Here is a 17,302-nt window from a genome sequence, read left to right as displayed (position 1 = left end):
GGCTTAATCCAATGGGAAGCAGAGTGGCTTAGTGGACTAAGCACGGGCCTGGGAGTTCAGAAGGACCTGGGTTCAAATTCCAGCTCCACCACTTATCTGCTGTGTGATCTTGAGCAGGTCACTTCACTTCTCAGGGCCTCAGTTCCCTCGTCAAATGGGGATTATGAGTGTGAGCCCCATGAGAGACAGGGACTGTATTCATCCTGATTAACTTGTGTCTTCCCCAGCGCTTAGAATAATGCTTAGCACATAGTATGCACTTAAAACACGTACCATTATTATTATCATCTTGACATCCAACTTCAGAAATGACTGAGCTCAAAACTGAGGCAGCTCCACTTCAACATAAGGAGAGGCACCTTGCCAGATCCCAGAGTTTTGGTACCAGAACTGCTGAGATCTGAAGAGCTCTACCTCCACCCACACCTTAGATCCTGAGATAGCTGTCTCTGGCCACGAGAATTTAGCTCAGTGCAAAAATCCCTCCTCCCGAGCAAGCTGAAGGTGACTCATGCCCATGCTGCCAACAAAATCCCAAGAAGATGCTCTCCTGCTTATCTCTGGGCATGGCTAATGGCTGCAAAAAGGAAGAGATCCACATTCCAAAATGGTGCACCCCTCACATTTCAAGTCTCCATTATGCTGCCCAATATAGTCCATGAAATAGATTTATGGCTATATTGCCATTCTGCAGCAGTCCAAAACAGATAGATGCACTGAAGTACAGTGCTCTGTCTACAGTAAGCCCTGAGAAAATGTCCCGGATTAACTGAGGCTCCACAATCTTTCTCAATAGCCTCCAGACTTCACCACTTGCATGCTATGTGACCCTGGGCAAGGAACTTCACTTCTCTGTGCCCTCAGTTCCCTCATCTGCAAAATGCGGGTTCAAAAACTTGCTACCCTGTGCTCACTGCCAACTCAGTCTGCCAACTCTGCTGTATTGTATTCTCCCAAGAGCTTACTTAGTAGAGTAGTCTTAACATATTATGCTCAATTAATACCACTGATTCCTAAATGCTCACCAAGACTACAGATGTTCACAAGCATCCCACTCAAGTGCAACTTCTTCCCACCCTCCCAGATAAAAGTTTGACACACATGACGATCCATTCTTATCAAGGGCACCTGTATTTTTTGACCTTTTCAGTACTCTACCTTTGGGCCCCGCTGCCCAGCAGCCTAATTTTTTCAGCTATTTATAATCTTTTTGGGGATAGGAACTGTCTGTATGCCGTTACCAAAAGGTCCAAAAACTAATTCTTAATTGACCATCTGCTGCATATCAGTCAACACACAGTCAGGAAGATGGGCTGGAAGAAGCTCAGAAATCTAAACAGCTAGCCAAATATCAGAGTTCACTAGTAGCCAGGCCATAATCAGCAGTTTATGATTTTAGGAGATAGGAGGTGAGGTCATGTAAAAACTCCTTTTCCACTTTTCGAAACCCAGAGAAAAGTTAGGGAAGCAGCAGGGCGTAGTGGATAGAGCACGAGCCTGGGAGTTCTAATCCCAGCTCCACTTGTCTGCTGTGTGACCCTGAGCAAGTCACTTCACTTCTCTGGGCCTCAATTCCCTCATCTGTATGTAAAAAGGGGATTGAGACTGTGAGCCCCACCTGGAAGAGGGACTGTGTCCAACCCAATCTGCTTGTATCGAATTCAGCGCTTAGTACAGTGCCTGGCACTTAGTAAGTGCTTAACAAATACCACAATTAAATTAAATAATGAGCATGATTTCATCTTTGAATCATCTAAGAATGTGGAAACCAGTCAAACTTTCACAGATAGAGTTTGAGGCTTCAGCAAATGGCAGATACCATAAATATCTGACAACTATAAGCATCTATCAGCAGATAGCTGCCATTATTCAATACCTCCTACTTATAGGTTCCCTAATAACATAATAGATAGACCACACAATTCAGTAAATTAAATCTTATACCATTTCATTTTACCTGAAACAGTGATCACCTTTAGGAAAATTTAATAAAAGGTATATTTCATGATGCCAAAATTAAACTTCCATAAATATGTAACAGAAAAAACTGGTAGCCAATGGAGAGTTTTCTTAATCAAGAATTTCAGACACATACCTTTTTCCGGCTTTTAGTTGATTTGCCACATACTGAAGAAGACCGGCAAGCTCAATTGGATATTTACGAAACACTGCACCACAGAAACTAGCTAAACCTATATCAGATTGTAAGAAATGGGGAAAAACAACTCATTAAGAAATTGATCAGTTACTACACAAATCCAGATTTCTGAGATTAAAATATATTTCAATGCTTAATAGTTTGATAGCAGTCAAAATGGGTCACTTCTACATCAGTTATTATCAAATACTCACTTTGAAGCCAACTTGAGATAGTTGTGTCATCATGTTTCATTCTCTCTTTCTCTGGATTAGCAAGAGCTTCAATAATGCAATCTTTTATAACATTAAGAAAAATTCTGCCAGAAAAATCTTATTATTTCAGAGTAATGACATTATAAGAAGTTGTAAAAAGTATGAAAATTAAATTGCTTTTATCCACAGAAAACTATTGCAGTATGTATTCTATTTAAAAGGGATCTGCCTTTCTTTGATCAATCTGCAAGGCTGGAAATAAAACCCCATAATAGGCTTTTCAGGCTTGCATCTGCCTGAAAAGGAACAATGATGGAGGAGAATGAATTTCCTTGTCAATTTGGGGTTCAGAATGTACAGAAAGAACCAGACTGCTAAATTCTGTTTTGCCTTCACAAACCAGCAGCCACCTTGGGCTGCATTCTAAAGAAATGAATTATAGGCAGGCAGGGCTACATAAGTACAGACAGAGGTGAAAATAATATTTTCTAAGAGAAACAATTTGGCAACAGGAGGGAGCTGCATTAAGAGGATAAAGGCAGGCACAAGGACTGCCATAACCAGAAGAAAGGCCCAGACCTCTCCTCTGAGGTGAGGGCATAATCACAGAGTAGTCACTTTCACTGCACAAACCTTGTTCTATAGCTGTTTTTATTTCTGGGGGGCCGGTGAGGTGAGAGCTTCCAGTCTTTTCAGGTTTACTTCTACCCCTGCATACAAAGCCGCTCACTAGGTTAACAAGTCTGCCTGTCAACATAACACATATTTGGTTTACGTTTTTTAAAACCATTTGCAAAGTCCCAATCAACAAATGCTGACAAAAATTCCCCACAATCTCAACGGAGAAAACAAAGATATTTCACAGCTTGATTCCCCTGGTCCTAAACTATTCCCTAAAGAAAAAAAGGCTGTGGAAAAAAGCCTGACTTTATTCAGACTTCTAGGACACCATTAAATACAACACTACCTTAGCATAAGGATTATTGTACCTAAGTGTGTAACATTGTTAGGAACTAGGAATGGAGCTGGGAAGCCTGGTTCAGTGCAAAAAAGATAATACCATGCTCTGTAACTTCAAATAGGGATGTGGTGATCTTTTTTATTTAATTTTTTAATGGTTTTCATGAGGAACTTTAACTTCTAGTAAGAGCACAAATGTAGACCAAAAGGTAAACTTGAGTATTTTGTGTCTATTTGACATTGAGTAATTAACTGATCCATAAAGTACAGCAATTGTCCTTTTCACACATCACAATAAACTTCTCTCAAGACTTTGGATATTTTGGTAGGTTTTACTGAACCAAGATGACCCAGGTTTAGTAAAATTATCAGATAAATGATTAATGTAGGGGTCTACTGGGGTTCCTGAAAATATTTAAGAATGCAGGAACCCTTGGATATGAGTAGCAATGGACTGCAGGTATGAGATAAAAGGAAAAACTAAGACCACTAAACGAGGCTTCTCAAACAGACCAAAGGCAATGAGGCCAAAACCCCACTCCTTTGGGAGACAACACCAACACTGAAAGAAAACTGCAGAACCAGGAGGCAGTTCAAGTGTAGAAAGAGAAGCAATGGAATGGATTTCCTTTTCCTTCTTCCATCTCCTGGGACTATCTGAAGCATCTCCAAGAGGTTACAAATTATATACAGACACATGGTTTCCCAAAGGGGAACAAAGAAATACTCATGACACATAACACAGAAATAGTAACACAAGTACAGAATGAAGGGTGGGAACGCTAGGAGAAAAACAGGAAGAGAGTAAGAAAAACAAGAAAAGAGAAAAAGGAGAAGCAGTACACTGTATATAATAAATTCAGAGAAAACTTATAGATGATAAAAGGAATGAAAGAAGGAGGAGCCATAATAGAGCACCCAGCGCTTAGTACAGTCCCTGGCACATAGTAAGCAGTTAAATACCATTAAAAAAAACAAAACCCACAACCCCTGAATCACGCTGGAGATCACAGCCTCCTAAATGGGATTTGTATCTTCCTCAGCACTTAGTACAGTGCTTGGCACATAGTAAGTACTTAACAAGTCTCATTACATTAAAAACATCCAGATACTAGAGACTCAAAGTTTCAAGTATTTTTACAGCAATTTACATGCCTACCATCCCCCTCTACTTAAGCAATAAGGAACAACATTCTCAGAAAGAAAGAGGGTCCCATTTCTAATATGGGCCTGAGTCTTGAAAAGAGAGGGTTGAAGTGGGGGTGGGTGGGTCCAATGGCAGACATTCCCTGTTTCTCAGGCCAAACTGGATGCAATGAATCATTTCAGATACCCAAGGATTGCCTATATTTGCCAATTTCTATTTTACCAGTGGGCCATATGCTTTATTTGTATGAGAAAGTGTTACAATATATGGAATATAATTAAAATTTTCCAAAAGCAGCAGGTTTGAATATAATCCCTTTGACTTCTAAATCACTGCAAGCCAACATATTATGAATTCTATGGAACTGCATGGCTATGCTCAAACTCCAAGGTTTCGGTCACCATGCCTTCCTTGCCGCCTCTCTCGTTTTCATGACCAACTGGTGGCCCACAGAGAGGCTGACCACAAAAAGGCACTGGGTACCTCAACCTGAACGTCCATATCCTGGGCAATTAAACACACAAAAGTTTTAAATAAAAAATTGGGGGCCAAGGTGTTCACCTGTGCATTTTTTTTTTCCTAAAAATGGTTCATTTTGGCTTCAGTGAATCTTAAAATAGTAGGAAATACTACGCGAAAGTCTGCATGGCCACAAGAAAAGGGACAAGCAGATGACTCCACTCTAACTCTCATCAATGAATCTAAAATGACTTTACAACATGTTCTAATATGCATATAAGTCATTCTCAATGTATATTTCTTGGACCTACAATTTGGATTAAAGGATACAAGCCAGGACATCATAGTTCAATGAAGTGAGGTATTTCAAAGAATCTACTACTGGTGTAATTAGGTTATCATATTTTTGTATCTGGGATAAAATCTGTAAAAGAGCAGAATAGAAAAAGATTAACTCATTTAATTAGGACGAATTAAAAGTAGTTATCAAATTGATTCGCTTAATATCAACTAAGTAGGATTAGCATATCACTGGGTCACAGATTATCCTTGTTATTCCATAAACACAATGTTAATTGTGCCATTTGATTTTCATTTTTATAGTTTAGAAAAAACTCAGTTTTATTTCACTATCTTTTAAAAAAAGTCAAAGAACACATTTTAAACAGAAATTAAATCTGAAAAGGCTTAATGTTTTTGTTACTGGAATTACTGAAAAAGCAGTTAGTCTTATGTTACTTTCTACCCGTGAAAGCAATAATGTGTCACTTTCTCCTAATCCAGAATCCTGAGCTGCACCCACTCCTTCTATACTAAAGAAGAATGGTGTTAACAGGAAACACTGAATATCCTGCATATTCACGTTCATTTTTTTGCAATAAAATCAAATAATCAAATGAACAACAGCTATGTTAATGATATCATTTAAAGCTAATTCAACAGAACAAATTACTCAATTCTTCTGTTGTGTGGTAAATGATTAGTTTTATTTCCAACATCACCGCAGAGTTAATGTTTCACTTTCCAAAGCCATAGTTCACATCAGGTTTACACTACCAAGAAGCAGAAGTGTGTATTGAGCCCCTTTTGGAAGCAGGGCACTATACCAGACACTTGGGAAGGACCGAAAAACAAAGTGACATGCACTTTGCTCACAAGGAGCTTACACTTTAATGGGGGAGACAAACATAAAAAGTATTTACAGCTACGAAAGTAAAAAACAAGTTGGGCACATACACTTCTGCTCTAAGATATAAATAATTTTCAAGAATGGCAAGAACCTCCCTTCCTCTTATTAATACAGAGTCTAATATTCTTTTAAGAGAACATAAACCTCAACACGTACATAATCAAATAAAATGGTTGGATTACTGTGGCTCAACTTTCCAATTTGTCTTCCAGAAGGTTTCACATTTTCCTTAGTCAGGCGCCTATAAAAGAAAAGGGGTGGGAAGAAGAGTGCATTTTGAGAAACTCTTTCCATGGTTTTTATACCTTTGATGCTTACTACTAGTAAGTACTACCAGCTACTATTAAACTGAAAAAAATATTTTTAATATTAATTGCGGTATTTATCAGGCGCTTACTCTATGCCAATCACTATACTAGCACTGGAGCTCACAGTGTGCGTAGGAGGGAGAGCAGAAGCAGCATGGCTCAATGGAAAGAGCCCTGGCTTTGGAGTCAGAGGTCACGGGTTCAAATCCCAGCTCCACCAATTGTCAGCTGTGTGACTTTGGGCAAGTCACAACTTCTCTGTGCCTCAGTTACCTCACCTGTAAAATGGGGATTAAGACTGTGAGCCCCCCGTGGGACAACCTGATCACCTTGTAAACTCCCCAGCGCTTAGAACAGTGCTTTGCACACAGTAAGCATTTAATAAATGCCATTATTATTATTATTATTATATTTGGTCCCCATTTTGGGCACTGAAAAGTTAAGTGACTTGTCCATGATCAACACAGCAGGCAAATAGAGTCAGAATTTGAACCCAAGTCCTCTGACGCCCAGGCTCTTTCCCATACGCCAAACTTCTTCTTCCTCTTTCCTCTAAATCCAATTTTATCAATCAATTGCATTTACTGGGCAATTATCTGTAAATAGTCATATCACCATCTTCCAATTACCCAAAAAATTAAATATCATTGCCAAGAATTTTCTCTTCTGACATCCTTCCTAGGAGCAAGGCATTACAATCCAATACTTGGCTTGCTGTGGGCAGGGAGCATGTCTGTTTAATGCTGTATTGTACTCTCCCAAGCGATTTTATAGTGCTCTGCATACAGTAAGTGGCTCAATAAATACAATTGAATGAATGACTACTTCATCTGCATATCTCTAATAGTTTTGTTTGTAACCTATCTTGATCTTTAATTTGCTTGAAATTATACCGACTATATGTAGCCATATTATTCTAAAAGACTATTTAAACTTTCCAAGTGAGGCCCTTTATGGTTTGGTGGGTTTTCTATGGGTTTTAACAAAGTGGCTGTATTAGAAATGATTACCTTTCTGCTATTTTCAACCTTGGAAGCTCTTAAAAAAGACTAACCATTTGGATTGGATTAAATTATCCCTAACGATGAAATTTCAGATTTTTTTTCCATTTTAAAAGTCTAATAAGCTATAGTTTAATGATATAACTTTCAAAACCAAAGATCTAAATTAAATTACCTGGTCCAATCAATCCTAGAGTCTTCATTTTTAATTGTAGCAGTTCATGGGCTTTTCGGAATTCCAATATTCAACTCACAGATGTGTAGTCATTGTTTCTGCTCCACTACACAAGCCACTATATTATGGCAGCAGAGCAGCCCCTCTAGTGATTTATTGACAATTACGTGGTTTAGAAAGTCTGAGATAGACAGTGAAAAATGGTGTACTCACTTAAAAGCTTTACTAGATCATCTTAAAGGTATTCCCTTGTAGCACACTCTAAAATATTACTTGCCTTGGAATCAATTTAAATAGAACATTGAAATTGTTTTATTACAACTTTTCAAGCCCAATTATAGGAATAAAGTTCAGGCAAAAATTCCTGAATGAAGAGGCTACATATGTTTGAGGGACCGACCAGAAAGTTACTTTTTTTTTTTTTTTTTTGCAACTGTAAGAGTTGAGGACCCAGACTCTGAATGGGAAAAGTCTAGACAAATCTTTATCCGGGTCACTACCCGAGGACTGGACATTGTCCAGCACACAAAAACAACATAAACGCTGCTAATCAGTGTGGACTAGTGGAAAGAGCAGCCTGGGAGTCAGAGAACCTGGCTTCTAATCCTGGCTCTACTACATGACTGCTGTGTGACCTTGGACAAGTCACTTAGCTTCTCTGTGCCCCAGTTTCCTCACCTGTAAAATGGGGATTCAGACTGTGAGTCTTATGTGGGACACTGACTGTGTCCAATCCAATTAACTTGTATCTACTCTAGAGCTTTGTACAGTACCTGGCACATAGTAAGCACTCAATATCATTTAACGAAAAAATCCAAAATGCAACAACTACCATTTATTTCATCTGAGATCATTCTCGAAAGAAACAGTCATTTGTGAAGCCCACTGCAGTGGTTAGATTTGATTAGCAGAGTGGTCTAATGGAAAGAACAAGGGCTTTGGAGACAAAGGGAATGAGTTCTAATCCCACCTCTGCGATTTGCCTGCTGTGTGGACCTTGGCCTAGTCAATAAGCTTCTCTATTCCTCAGTTTCCTCATCTGCAAAACTGGGGATTAAATAGCTTTATTCCCTTCCCCTTAGACTGTGAGCCCCAGATGGAACAGCGACTGTGTCTGATCCACTTATATATATCTTAGTGTTTAGTATAGCGCTTGGCACCTCGTGAACGTTTAACAAATACCACTACTGTTATTACTAAACTTGGACTTTAAATATCACAACTAATTCAAGGATGGCAATCCAAACTAATTCAAATTTTAAAGGTCAATAAAAAACCAAACCAAAAAATAAACTTAACAGAACTCCAAAACGCATGTGTACAATTCTGTATGATTTTTCCAGTAAATAAAATCTGCCCTATAATATTGCTTTATGGAGAGAAAATTCTGGGTTAGCTTCAGAATCATAAAGAAAATGATCAATTTAAGTTTCTTCTTGGCAATTCAGCAGGGATTTTAACTTACAGCAATATTTAAGATGCCCACATCCAAAATAAGTCATCACTTACATAAATCTGAAGATCATGCAATTGATAAAACAAATCCTACAAATGTGAAAACTCTTTGAACATTAAGTTAGCTGGCAGAGTATGCCTACGTCTTTTTTTAATCCTTTACCATATTATTTAGTCATGACAAAATTGTGGTATTGCATAATATGGAACATCTCTGGCAAATAGTTACTGACTTCACCACATGTACAGTTCACACTGGTACCTTTGAAAGAAAATGAAAACCTTACTAAATTTAATTTCCTCTGATTCTTGTAACAAATAGCAAAACTTACTTCATTATATATTTGGCTCTGTCTATTGTCTGAGCTTTAACTTTTACAAGCAGTGGGTGGCTATTGTAGGTTTCATTTTTCCACTGGCCATATAGACGATACCTTAGGAGGGAAAGTAGAGAGTGGGTAAAAAATACTAAATATTAAAATAAAAAAACAGGATTCAGTGAAAAGTAAAGGCAAGTGTTATGCTACTTACCTATACTGATATGGAAACGTCTTAAACATGCCCCAGAGTTCCTCAGACATACAAGCATTGCAGTCCATCAAAGTAAGAGACGGAAGTAGCACCTGGTCAGTAATACTAAGCAAACAACTAAACAAAATTTCCTAAGAGGAGTTAAAATAAAGTTAGGGCTTTAGTGTACACCGAATGCTCATGCAAAATTATGCCCTCCTTAAACCAACCCATGATACTGTGGACCTTCCTATGTGTATTGGAAAATCTAATGACCTAAAATGACTTAATATAGTAGCAATAAGACTTAAATTTCAGCAAGTTATACTGAAGAAATGGTGTGAAGACTCCCAGTAAACTTTAAATAAAGTTTTAAAAAATGACCATGGACAAGTCAAACATTACATTATAAATAGAATTTATTTTAAAATCATTGTGTTAATCTTAGAATGTTTATCAGCTACTTCTACTAAATGTGTCCAAGATAACATATCACTTTTCTTTACCTGAACATATGAATTTCAATTTGAATGGGTATGTCCTATTCTTTGAGACTCACCATTTTCTCTTTATCTTCTTGCTTGCTCCCATCGGACTGAAACTAAAACAAAATAAAAGTTTTACTGTCAAAATGTGCTATGGTATTTTTTTAAAAAGCTATTTCACTCTTTGTGCTTATTATTCATTATATGTCTCTGTTTCTTTACACCTTCCAAATTTTCCTACGTGGACTTTGAAAATCCACATCAGGCAGTAATGAAGCTAACAGAGTCATATCTCAAACTGGAGTTGCCAAATTAAGACACTTCTTAATATCTTCAAATTTGCTACTTCATCTGATGCTGCACGTCTCAAATTAGTCTCATGTTACTTCAGTTCCATGCATTTTTGAAGTTTAATATTCTCTCATTCATTTCATTACTCAACTTTTAAAACCAGCTGAAAATAAATTTCCTCACTTTACACCAACACGGATGAACTGAAATTATACACTGAATCCATGTATTTGCAGAATTTTCATTTATAGTGCACTCAATTGAGTTTCCTACCCCATTTCTGTGTTACTTTTTTTCCTGCAGCACTGAAAATAAAGCCTACAACACTCACAAAAGCGAACTGAGGTTACTTGTTTGGGATTTCTCTTGGGGAGTGGGAGGGATAGGAAGTAGGGAGAAGTGACTGCTTTCAGATTCAAATATAAAGACCTTTTGGAATACATTAATGGTAATAAGTGTCAACATGTTTTATTATCAATTGCGGAGAGGTTTACTAATTGCCTACATATATGAGGGTATCAAAGAGCCTAATTCAGTAATAATGTTATTAAAAGAAAGCCTAAATCATGGCTCAGGCCCACAAAAGAAGGGCCGTTGTTGGGTAGGGACCGTCTCTATATGTTGCCAACTTGTACTTCCCAAGCACTTAGTGCAGTGCTCTGCACACAGTAAGTGCTCAATAAATACGATTGAATAAATGAAAATAAGGAAAATGAATACCATATTATTCATCTGATCAAACCCACAAACTGACACATATATTCTAGGCTAAAAATTATTTTATGGGGGTTTTAGGATATTTGTTTGTTTGTGCAAACTACACTGCCAAAGAAATGAAGTCATAAGTGTTTGTGGAAAACTGAACATCAGAGTTTAACTCATTCTTAGTGACCTGGATAAACCCCATAATGGCTTTGTAGCCTAGGCCTTGGTCTTAGAAGCATTCAGAATGCCTAAGGAAAGAGATATTGAAGACTCGTGTCCAAAGGGAAAGACACCTACCAATAACATCATTTCCTTAAGTTGATGGATAGTGTTTCAATAAGTTCAGAACCAAGGTGTATAAAATGAGAGGCATTTTCCCAAGCATTTCACATTAAGTCCGTCTCCTACCGGTAAAGGTTGCACAAGAGCTCAACAGTGAACAGGGTGTAGGACAAAGGAGGAGAGGGTGCCTTTCCCATTTGTTTGGCAAAATGCTGCTACACTGTGGGGATCTCTCAGAATCTCAGATTGCTTAGGACAACCAAGCAGAAAATGGAAGAGTGGAAGGGAGCCAAGAATCCTGCTGGATATTCTTGGGTAACACTTCAGTAACCCTGGGAAACATGCTGCCCTCAAAAAGTCCACTTTATGCCAGCATTTCCTGGTCTAGGAAACTTCTCAAGCATTAGGGAACTGTTTTATGCTTCAGCCAGGCACTCAACTGAACTGGATGTGTCTTAGAAGTTGGCGGGGAAAGGTGCGGATTTCCTAAAAGGGGATGTCTAGAACCCCATGTCCCACATCATCAAGAATTATTGATCCATTAAACAAACAAAAAAAAAAGAGACTCTAGACAGTAGCTGCTATGACTTTTCTCAACCCAACACAAACTTGCTGAGATAGACTTGGGGGCCAAGTTGTGGGGTGGAAGTGAGTTTCATTCAAAGAATTTGTCTAGGGCTGCTAGGCGTTCGGACAGCTGGTGAGCTTGAACAGACAGCATGGAAGAAGCTCATGAAAAATGAGAAAGGGGAAGGAATTATAAGAGAAATAAAATATGATTAGGAATCCACGTTTCTTCTACAGAACACTTACTTTTTCATTGGCGTGCAACATCACTCAGTGATTTTGTAGCACACAGACTGTCAACGGGAAGTTCATGAGCCCTTAGAAGTATTTCCTCCCTCGCAACAGCTTAGGGTTAGGATATCCAAGGACGGTCTGATCAAACCCACTTAACGCCCATGAGCTCAGAAACTCCCTAATGCCTACAAATGCAGCATTAGAAGGTGGTGCTCAGGAAACACGTTTGCTGGCTCTGGAGAGTCAAAGCAGTGTGACTCTCCCTAGAGGGACAAAAAGTGCATGGCCCAGTGGCTCGAACAAAAAATATTACTACATTCTTTAGGCCTCATTTATCCCAGGAGCAGAAAGTTTAGCATTTAGAGTTGTGTCACAGAAGAAATCTTTAGGCCCACATCAATTCCCAGAAATGCAGCTCAAAATTTGCGGAAGCAACATGGCCGAGTGGAAACTGATGGGCCCAGTAGTCAGATTACCCGGGTTCTAATCTCAGTTTGAGGTCTTAATGATGCCAGCTCTGACACTCGCCTTCTGGGTGACCATGGGCAAGTCACTTAACTTCTCCAGCCTCAGTTACCTCAGATGTAAAACAGGGATTAAATCCTTCTCCCTCCAACTCAGACTGTGAGCCCCTTGAGCAACAGGGACTCTGCCCAATCTGATTATCTTGTTTCTACCCCAGCACTCAGTACAGTGCCTAGCACAGAGTAAGCACTTAGCAAGTACCATTAAAAAAAGAGTGTATGAACTGCTGACTACTTCTGTATGTGGGAAGGGATTCCAAAAATTAGGATCTACCAGTTGGATCAAAAGGTACACGCATTCTGGGGTAGAGTAAGGGAGGCTACATCAGAAAGGCTATTTTGAATGTCAAGTTTGAAATTTGTGAGAGATGAGCAGTATTAATAGCTTGGGAGTTACTTTGCAGCATGGTTAATCAACTTGTTGTTCCCAAAACCAATTTACAGTTACTTCTATTCTTTCTAAATAGTTAAAATACTGCCTAATTTAACAAAAGAACATGCAGACAGCAATGCATCAAAACGTAGCTCTTCTGTTTTACCTGAACCATTCTGTCATCGCTGACATGTTTCTTCGCCGCTCCAACCTAAAGTAGACAACTTTAATGTTCCTCAACCTTGTCAGAAACATAACACTTTGAATCTTACTGAAACTGTATAGTCTAAATACTAAAACTTGCCACTATCTCAATAAATACATTTTTCCTAGTCCATAACAGGGTGAAAAATGTGCCGGAATTATATCTGGGCTCCTGGATACCATGCTGCTTACCTACCCGTGGTCTGACCTGGATTTGTCCTGTTTATCAAGCTAAACACCAGAGTCTTTGGGTGTTCTCTTTGAAAAACACAATCTCTTCTTGCCCAATCTATTTTGCTTTAACACAGCTTTTACGCTGGATGGAACTAAATCCATATTCTAGCCTCTCTTTGGGATGCACTCTTGTAATAGACCCTGTTCAACTTAGATCTGTGCTCTGCTTTGGTTATCACACCAAGCTTCTTGTAAATCAGTGAACCTCATGAATCACCTATTTTCTTCACAATTAAACCAGGACTATACAGTGAACAGAAAATAAAAAACAGAATGCAAAGAGGTAGCTGTTTAGCACCCCATTCTAAAAACCTGATATTTGATTTTCATTATTGGGCACTTAATAAAAATAAATTTATCATCCTTGGGAGATATTCTATTAAAAGATAACCAGTCTTCCAAATTTGATAAACTTTGCTGTTTTGGGGATGAGACGAGATGATGGTGAAATGGCCTTAACCAATGGTACTGACTGACTGCTTACTGTATGCAACGCACTACACTAAGCACTTGGGAGAGTGTAACAGAACTGCACACCCATATCTGACTAAAAATACCCATATCTGATTAAATACAGAGATTAGTAAATAGGTGGATTTTAATTAAATGCAAACAAATTGTGAATGTCTGGAGACATTCCTCCTCAACCTTCCTCTGTTTTAACGGCCAGTTCCTCTCATCCACTTTCATTCCTCTCCTTAAATATAAGTGCACAAATTTTTCTTTTATGGTGGCTCATAACTGTGCCATTTTGAGGTTTTTTTGGTTTTTAGAGTTAGAAGCTTAGTTTTACTAACGTTGACCTACAGTCCCTGCCCGCCCCCAAGATATTCTAGTGAAGTTACTTTGAAAAATACCCAGAGAGCATGTACTATTAGGCCCTTAATAAGTATTTCTGGTAATGGAAAAAAAAAAAGGCTCTTCACAGAAGTTACGGTAAGCACTTCCACTAGTCTGTAAGCTCCTGGAGGGCAGGGACAATGTCTACCACTTGATTCACCCCAACCTCAAAACTTATGTAAATAACCATATTAGTGTCTACCCCCACCCAAACCAGATTGTAAACTCCTTGCGGGCAAGGATCATGTCTGCCAACTCGGTTATAGTGTCCCCTTCCAAGTGCTTTAATACAGTGCTCTGCACACATTAACCCGCTCAGTAAATCACTGATTGCACTATTCTCTCCCAAGCGCTTAGTACCAAGTTCTGCACAAATTAAACTCTCCACAAATGTGATCTATCAAGACTGCTAATGACTAATGTATCAAGTCTCCCTCCTGCTTAAACTGTGAGCCCCATGTGGGACAGGGACTGTGTCTGACCTGATTAACTTGTACCTACCACAACATTTAGAACAGTGCTTGACACATAGTAAGCACTTAACAGATACAATAAAAAAGTATTTTAATTTAAAAGTTATTACAAGTTACTCATAGTCACTAGTCTCAGTAAATCAATCATTTGTAATTCAGAGAGGGCCACTCACTAATAAAGCAAGGGGATTCAAACCATAGACTTTCTTCTTACACAGAGATAAAACAAATCTATCATTTGTTTCTTTCAAAGTGACTAAAGCAGGACCTTTGTAAACCCAAGAATTTCAATATCTGTATGTTTAACAATGTGAAGTTACAATGGAACTCAAGACTGGCAGATAACATTGAAGCCACTAATACAAATCCTATTGCTTGGAATTGTATCAATGTACGAAGATACAATTTGTAATGACAAAAATATTCTTTAATGCTTTTATTCACTGATGTGCTTGTCTATCTTAACACACAGTGCACTTCAAGTTTCCTCATGAGGTCGTAATTTTAAGTGGCATATCAAGAGCAACCTCAAGACTATTGCTGCCCTCAGTAATTTCTGAATTCAGTTACACATGGGAAGAAATAATAGCATTCAACTGAGAAATACTTTTAAATCCTGGAGATTAGGCTTCAACAAGACATTTTTTTAAGTCCTATATATTACATTAGGGGGTTATAAATCTGATGTACCTGGTGAGTTTTAGAGGGTTAGTGTTTCTCTGCATCCCAATCAACTGTAGATTCCAGTTCAGCAGAAACAGAGTAGCATGGCCTTTGTACTACTTTTGAAATTTAGAAAGCTTACAATCCACCCTTCTACAATTTAAAATCCTCAAATTATACAAGCTACGCACTATGTCAATTAGGTGAAAAGGCTAAATCTTTTTTTTTTTTAAACATTAGGGCACCTTAATAACCATCCTACATATCCCAACAGCATTTCAAAGAAAACCACCCTGTGTTATTCACATTATAAATGTGTTTTAAAATTAAGATTTTTGTTTAGAAATAAGGGGGAAAAAGTCAGCCTTAATACCATATAGCATTTGGTTGCACAAGCCCAGAAATAAAAAGTAGGGGATTTTTTTTTTTTTACAGAGTAAACAGAATTAATCTTCTGAACTTCTTCCTGTTCTGAAATGAGCAACACTTACTGCTGCAACAGTTAACAAGAAAAATGCCTAGATCCTAATATGACAAGGAAATTTTCCAAAATAATTAACAGGCATGTTTTCAACTTATAGAAAAGACTTGAAAAAGGTCTGGCAAGAGAAGCTGGAAGGAGGCAAAAGACTGAAGAAGAAATATCACTACTGTGAAGGCATAATTTTTTTTTAGATGATAGGCCAATCCAAACAAAAATGTTTCCAGTTGTACTAAGCTCAATAAGTTTCCCATAGGATGGAAAATATAGTCCACAGTTTTCTTAAATTCAACTGCATTCTAAATCTTTACATCAAAACACACTTCGTTTATTTGAAAACAAAAACGACTTCTGCTTAACTAACCTCTTTCATAAATGATTTCCCCAAGCGCACGACTTTTGCAAATAAAATGGGATCATGAGACAGGTGAGGGCCAAGGTGACAAAGCATATTGAACACTTCTTTCCGCAAATCTTCAAAATTCTCTGCTTGCTTTGGAGCTCTTTTGTTTTGTAAAGAAGCGACAGGTGATCCTTTAGCACCCTTTGGTACTCCAACTCTACAAAAAGAAGCGAGAGTTATGTAACTAATTCAGGACTATTTTCTTACAGCAAGCTCATTAAATTTAATTGCAGTTGATATTTAGCTCCCCTATTTCCAACTTGCTGCTGCTGAAATTTTTGTGTCCCAATTATTTTAGATAATATTATGATGACACGTGCTAACTCTCATGACAAATATATGAGGGTTTGAAAGAGAATACGAATTTTCACCTGGGAGAAGCACTTACCAAAATATCCTTGGGGAAATAGAGCCTCAGAGAAATACAGATTCAGACAAGTTTCAAACACAACAGGAACTTGGTAATGGGAGTAGAAAGTAAAGGACAGATCAATCGCACTACAGAAGTTGAACAGAAAGTATGGAATACATCTTAAGGGCAAAATATAATTTAGCCACTAAGCTACATGGCCACAAACTGGTGGCTACTGACACTCAATGTATAGATTGTGCCTCAAGTTTAGTCATAATTTTGCTGTGGATTGCTCCTCTTTCACAATGAATTATACATGAATTTGTGGTAGTATGAAAAGCCAATTGCCATTACCATCCATTTTTTTCTTATTCCATATTAGGGTATGTATAAACTTGCCTTCGGTAGAGAGGTTCAACAGTTACATGTATAAGCTGGCAGAGAGCAATAGCTATTGGCTTGTGTGAAGTGGCATAAAATGGAGGCATCTGATCCATAATGCTCTGGGCATGATGCCAATCACCAATCTTAAGCAGAGCTTCCAGTAAACCAAGTTTCTGGTTATCAGGTGGCTGAAAACAAAGCACATTAGTAAATTGTATTTTCTCAACTGTCGAACAGTTTACCTCTGCAAA

General features: G+C 38.2%; 1 protein-coding gene across 4 annotated transcripts in view; it reads right to left on the bottom strand.

Moving 5' to 3' along the window:
• THOC2 (THO complex 2) overlaps positions 1–17,302 on the bottom strand; it is an 83,050-nt gene that overhangs the window by 27,390 nt on the left and 38,358 nt on the right. For 3 of the 4 annotated variants that reach the window (XR_005451618.1, XM_038748468.1, XM_038748470.1), the window contains exons 11-20: positions 17,067–17,239; positions 16,277–16,472; positions 13,184–13,228; positions 10,116–10,157; positions 9,578–9,708; positions 9,379–9,480; positions 6,264–6,348; positions 5,249–5,342; positions 2,353–2,433; positions 2,096–2,192 (exon numbers count right to left, since the gene is read on the bottom strand). Coding sequence is in view for 3 of the 4 variants with exons in the window: in XM_038748468.1 (XP_038604396.1) it covers positions 2,096–2,192; positions 2,353–2,433; positions 5,249–5,342; positions 6,264–6,348; positions 9,379–9,480; positions 9,578–9,708; positions 10,116–10,157; positions 13,184–13,228; positions 16,277–16,472; positions 17,067–17,239 (1,046 nt within the window). In the remaining variant the exon portion in view is untranslated. The remainder of the gene's footprint in view (positions 1–2,095; positions 2,193–2,352; positions 2,434–5,248; positions 5,343–6,263; positions 6,349–9,378; positions 9,481–9,577; positions 9,709–10,115; positions 10,158–13,183; positions 13,229–16,276; positions 16,473–17,066; positions 17,240–17,302) is intronic. The other variant, XM_038748469.1, reaches the window with a different exon arrangement.

The sequence above is a fragment of the Tachyglossus aculeatus genome, chromosome 6 (genome assembly GCF_015852505.1).
Source record: "Tachyglossus aculeatus isolate mTacAcu1 chromosome 6, mTacAcu1.pri, whole genome shotgun sequence".
Lineage (NCBI taxonomy): Eukaryota > Metazoa > Chordata > Mammalia > Monotremata > Tachyglossidae > Tachyglossus > Tachyglossus aculeatus.
The sequence above is the reverse complement of the archived record's forward strand: the minus strand, read 5'-3'. Positions and strand labels throughout refer to the sequence as shown.